This window comes from Elephas maximus, chromosome 24 (genome assembly GCF_024166365.1).
Source record: "Elephas maximus indicus isolate mEleMax1 chromosome 24, mEleMax1 primary haplotype, whole genome shotgun sequence".
NCBI classification, from domain to species: domain Eukaryota; kingdom Metazoa; phylum Chordata; class Mammalia; order Proboscidea; family Elephantidae; genus Elephas; species Elephas maximus.
Genome location: NC_064842.1, coordinates 48,249,342 through 48,255,341, shown reverse-complemented (window position 1 = coordinate 48,255,341; position 6,000 = coordinate 48,249,342). Strand labels below are relative to the sequence as shown.

The 6,000-nt window shown below is 41.5% G+C and overlaps 1 protein-coding gene across 2 annotated transcripts in view; it reads right to left on the bottom strand.

Annotated features, from left to right (window-relative positions):
• Positions 1–273: 273 nt before the first annotated feature.
• The window catches only part of C24H1orf21 (chromosome 24 C1orf21 homolog), a 328,797-nt gene continuing 323,070 nt past the window's right edge, over positions 274–6,000 (bottom strand). For both annotated transcript variants that reach the window (XM_049868578.1, XM_049868579.1), the window contains exon 6: positions 274–478. In XM_049868578.1, the coding sequence (XP_049724535.1) occupies positions 416–478 (63 nt within the window). In that variant the 3' untranslated portion in view covers positions 274–415. The remainder of the gene's footprint in view (positions 479–6,000) is intronic.

Genomic DNA, 6,000 nt, shown 5'->3' with positions numbered 1-6,000 from the left:
ATAACCAGGGGTGGGAAACAGCATCCTTTGGAGACACCAGCTTCAATGTCCAGTTCCTACAGGGGATCTTGCAAACACAGAGAGTTGATTTCAGGAGAGAAAAAGTGCACTTCATAGGGTAAATAATGACCCCAAAGGAGCCAGATGCTGTGGGGCCGCTGGCTGCCAGGCCCTCTGGGTCCTTTCATGGCTAAGCAGATGACATCTCTCCGGGCAGCCCGACTCACCTGACTTCCTGAGGCGAATTTAGAAAGTACAGCTAGTTACTTCCCTGGGACTGGCTGCTTCCCACCCAGAGTGGTTGAATCTTTAAAAATTTAGTTAACTTCAACAAACTTGTATTGGAAACTTCACTCTTTGCTGGGCCCTGGTACCCAAAAGCGAGCAAGTGGTCTGTTTCTGCCTCTAGGAGATGTCAGGTAAAACCGGCACTTTCTCCATTTCTGAACACAACACCCTCGGCTCCAGGCTGTTTTCTCTGTACAGAATAGAAAAAATAAAAGTCTGATTTTAAAAAAGGAAACAAATGAACAACAACAAGGCCTCTCAAATATTCTAACGGGCCAAAGTTTACCTGTCTATTAAAGAGAGAAAAAAAAATTAAAGATTTAACTTTTAGTTTTAACCAAGTAAAAGGATTTTTTGAGGCCACTCTGATTATCCTCCCCAGACTGGCTGAAGACCCCCAACTATAAACACTGTCACAGCTCCCTATGTGGTACCTCCAACTCCTGTAATTAAATTAGTACTTGTTTGCTTTTTTTTTTTCTATAGCGTCTGTCTCCCAAACTGAACTGTGAATACCGGTGCTTGGCACATTGTAGGTGCTCCATAAATATTTGTGGAATGTCTAGGCTGACAAAGCGTTCACTGCATGGGCCATGTAAGACCTGCCTGTGAGCAAGGGCTGGAGCCACCCCTCAGGATCCTCTGTGACTGCACTGGGCCCAGCTCTCACAGACACTCAGGGAGAGCCTGATGGGTGGGTGAAGGTATCAGTTATCACGATCACATTCACTGTTTATAAAAATCAGTGATATTATTTTGTCCTGGAAAATAGCTGGGTACTATCCTGCCTCCTGAAATCTTATTACTCTATTCAATTGTTCAGATCGCTTCAACACACACTGAGCAAAAGCAGGGCAGATTTTTTGAGGATGAGAGAAAACCAATTTGGATTCCAGAAGAATTGCAATCTGAGTGGTGGGGAGGGGTGGGAGGGTGGTGAGGATGTGAAGAAATTAGAACCCTCGCCCGTTGCTGGTGGGGTTGTAAGATGGTGCAGCTCCTGTGGAAAACAGTTGGGCAGCTCATCAATAACTTAACATAGAATTACTACATGCTCAGCAATTCCACTTTCAGGTACATACCCAAAGCATTGAAAGCAAGAATGCCAACAGATACTTGTACACTTGTGTTCACTGCAGCACTATTTGCAATGGCCAAAAGATGGAAGCAACCCAAATGTCCCTCAGCAAATGAATGGATAAACAAAATGTGGTACGTACATATAACGGAATATTACTCAGCTGAAAAGAGAAATGAAGTCCTGATACATGCCACAACGTGGATGAACCCTGAAAACAGTATGCTGAGTGAAATAAGCCAGTCACAAAAGAACAAATATTACATGATTCTACTTATATAAAATATCTACAATAGGCAACTGTATAGAGACCAAAGTTTATTAGTGGGTACCAGGGTGGGAGAAAGGGGGAAAGGGAGAGCTGTTGCTTAGGGGGCACTGAGTTTCTGTTAATGGTGGTGGAATAATTTGGAAAAGGATGGTAGTGATGGTTGTACAACATGAAGAATGTGATAAATGTCACTGAATTGTACATGCAAGAAATGGTGAACTGGCAAGTGTTTTTTACATATATATATATAAATTTTTTTTGTACCACAATAAATTTAAAAAATGCATAGTGTGATGCCTGACAGATAGTATCATGCTACTAATTTGAACTCCCACTTTCTTCCCCCTAGTGAAATAATAACACAAAATAACCGTTTTTGATGGAACAAATGTAAATTTTATCTCCTTTGGGTATAAATTGTCACTAAATATGAATCATGGGTGTCTTAGTTACCTAGTGCTGCTATAACAGAAATACCACAAGTGAATGGCTTTAACAAAGAAAAATTTATTTCAGGGTGCCAGCTCCAGGGAAAGGCTTTCTCTCTCTGTCAGCTCTGGGGAGATGTCTTTGTCATCAATCTTCCCTTGGTCTAGAAGCTTCTCAGGGCAGGTAACTTGAGTTCAAAGAATGCATGCTCCTGGCTCTTCTTGCTTGGCAGTATGAGGTCCCCCCAAGTCTCCACTCATTTCTCTCTTTTATATCTCAAAACAAATTGACTCAAGATACAACCTAATCTTGTAGATTGAATCCTGCCTCATTAAATAAACTGCCTCTAATCCTGCCTTATTAACATCATAGAGGTAGAATTTACAACATATAGGAAAATCACGTCAGACGACAAAATCGTGTACAATCACATGATACTGGGAACTAGCCAAGTTGACACATATTTTGGGGGGAAACAATTCAATTCATAACAAGGATTCAAATCAATGAATTTCTATTGTCCAAGATGGTTTGAGGATTCATTTTTTTTAAGTTAGTTTTTTTGAGATATACATAAATTTACCATTTTGAAGTGTCCATTTAGTCTGGACAAATTATACAGTCATGTAGCTACTACAACAATGAAGATATAGAACATTTCTATCACTCCAAAAGGTGCCCTCTATGATCAATTTTCTCCTCCACACCAAGCCTTGGCAATCACTACTCTGTTTTCTGTCCCTACAGTTTTGACTTTTCCATTATGTCATATCAATGGAATTGTATAGTATGTAATTGTTTGTGATTGACTTCTTTCACTTGTTGTTGGGTGCTGTTGAGTCGATTCCAACTCATAGTGATCCCATGTGACAGATGAGAACTGCCCCATAGGGTGTTCATGGCTGTAATCTTTATGGAAGCAGATTACCAGGTCTTTCCCCAAAAGAGCCACTGGGTGGGTTCAAACTGCCAGCCTTTTGGTTAGCAGTCGAGCACTTAACCTTTGCACCACCAGGGCTCCTTTCCTTTCACTTAGCATACTTACTTACTTAGCATAATACTTTTGATATCTACTCAAGTTGCTGCATCTAGTAGTTTATTCCTTGTTATTACTGAGTAGTATTCCACTGTATGGGTATACCATTATTTGTTTAGCTATTCACCAGTTGATAGACTTTGAGTTGTTTCCACTTTTGGGCAATTATAAATAGAGGGGCTATGAGTATAAGTCTTTTTGTGGACATATGTTTTCATTTCTTTTAGGTAAATACCTAAGAATGGGATTGCAGGGTGATACGGTAAGTAGGGTTCCTCATGAGCACAATTAAGTGTTCTGGAATTCCCATTCTTCACAGTGTTATCCATAGTTTGTTATGATCCACACAGTCGAGTGCCTTTGCATAGTCAATAAAACACAGGTAAACATCCTTCTGGTATTCTCTGCTTTCAGCCAGGATCCATCTGACATCAGCAACGATAACCCTGGTTCCACATCCTCTTCTGAAGCCAGCCTGAATTTCTGGCAGTTCCCTGTCGATATACTGCTGCAGCCATTTTTGAATGATCTTCAGCAAAATTTTGCTTGTGTGTGATATTAATGATATTGTTCTATAATTTCCACGTTTGGTTGGATCATCTTTCTTGGGAATAGGCATAAATATGGATCTCTTCCAGTCACTTGGCCAGGAAGCTGTCTTCCATATTTCTTGGAATAGACGAGTGAGCACCTCCAGCGCTGCATCTGTTTGTTGAAACATCTCAATTGATATTCCACCAATTCCTGGAGCCTTGTTTTTCGCCAATGCCTTCAGAGCAGCTCGGACTTCTTCCTTCAGTACCATTGGTTCCTGATCATATGCCACCTCTTGAAATGGTTGAGCATTGACTAATTCTTTTTGATATAATGATTCTGTGTATTCCTTCCATCTTCTTTTGATGCTTCCTGCATCAAATATTTTCCCCATGGAATCCTTCACTATTGCAACTCGAGGCTTGAATTTTTTCTTCAGTTCTTTCAGCTTGAGAAACGCCGAGCGTGTTCTTCCCTTTTGGTTTTCAACTGTGTGGATCATAACAAACTATGGATAACACTGCGAAGAATGGGAATTCCAGAACACTTAATTGCGCTCATGAAGAACCTTTACATAGATCAAGAGGCAGTTGTTCGGACAGAACAAGGGGGTACTGATTGGTTTAAATCAGGAAAGGTGTGTGTCAGGGTTGTATTCTTTCACCATACCTATTTAACCTGTGTGCTGAGCAAATAATACGAGAAGCTGGACTATAAGAAGAAGAATGGGGCATCAGGATTGGAGGAAGACTCATTAACAACCTGCATTATGCAGATGACACAACCCTGCTTGCTGAAAGTGAAGAAGACATGAAGAACTTACTAATGAAGATCAAAGACCACAGCCTTCAGTATGGATTACACCTCAACATAAAGAAAACAAAAATCCTCACAACTGGTCCAATGAGCAACATCATGATAAACGGAGAAAAGATTGAAGTTGTCAAGGATTTCATTTTACTTGGATCCACAATCAACAGCCATGGAAGCAGCAGTCAAGAAATCAAAAGACACATTGCATTGGGTAAATCTGCTGCAAAGAACCTCTTCAAAGTGTTGAAGAGCAAAGACGTCACCCTGAAGACTAAGGTGCACCTGACCCAAGCCATGGTATTTTCAATTGCATCATATGCATGTGAAAGCTGGACAATGAATAAGGAAGACCGAAGAAGAGTTGATGCTTTTGAACTGTGGTGTTGGCAAAGAATATTGAATATACCGTGGACTGCCAAAAGAACGAACAAATCTGTCTTGGACGAAGTGCGGACAGAATGCTCCTTAGAGGCAACGATGGCGAAACTGCATCTTACATACTTTGGACATATTGTCAGGAGGGATCAGTCCCTGGAGAAGGACATCATGCTTGGCAGAGTACAGGGTCAGCGGAAAAGAGGAAGACCCTCAAAGAGGTGGATTGACACAGTGGCTGCAACAATGATCTCAAACATAACAACGATTGTAAGGATGGCGCAGGACCGGGCAGTGTTTCGTTCTGTTGTGCATAGGGTCGCTATGAGTCGGAACAGACTCGACGGCACCTAACAACAACAACATGGTAAGTAGAGATCCCTGGTGGCGTAGCGGTTAAGAGGTCAGCTGCTAACCAAACTGTTGGCAGTTCAAATCCACCAGCCACTCCTTGGAAACAGTATGGGGCAGTTCTATTCTGTCCCATAGCGTCTCTAGGAGTCGGAGTCAACTTGACAGTACCTAACAATAACAACATGGTAAGCGGATGTTTAACTCTCTAAGAAACTCTAAACTCTACCATTTTTTGTACCCCTAATAGTAAAATATGAAAATTCCAGTTGTTCCACATGCTTGCCAGCACTTGGTATTGCCAGTCTTTTTCAGTTTTAGTCATTCTAGTGGATGTGTAGTAGTATTTCATTGTGATTTTAATTTGTATTTCCCTAATGACTAATGATGTTGAGCATATTATCAAATACATATACTGTCATGGATTGAATTATGTCCCCCCAAAAATGTGTGTATCAACTTGGTTAGGCCAAGCCTCCCAGTATTGTGTGGTTGTCCTCCATTTTGTGATTGTAATTTTATGTTCAGAGGATTACGGTGGGGATTGTAACACCACCCTTAATCAGGCCACCTCCGTGATCCAATTAAAGGGAGTTTCCTTGGGGTGTGGGCTGCACCACCCTTTATCTCTCAAGGGATAAAAGGAAAGGGAAGCAAGCAGAGAGTTGGGGACCTCACATCATCAAGAAAGAAGCACTGAGAGCAGAGCACATCCTTTGGACCCAGGGTCCCTGCACATGAGAAGCTCCTTAGCCAGGGGAAGATTGAGGACAAGGCCCTTTCTCCGTAGCTGACAGAGACAGAAAGGTGTCTCCTGGAGCTGAT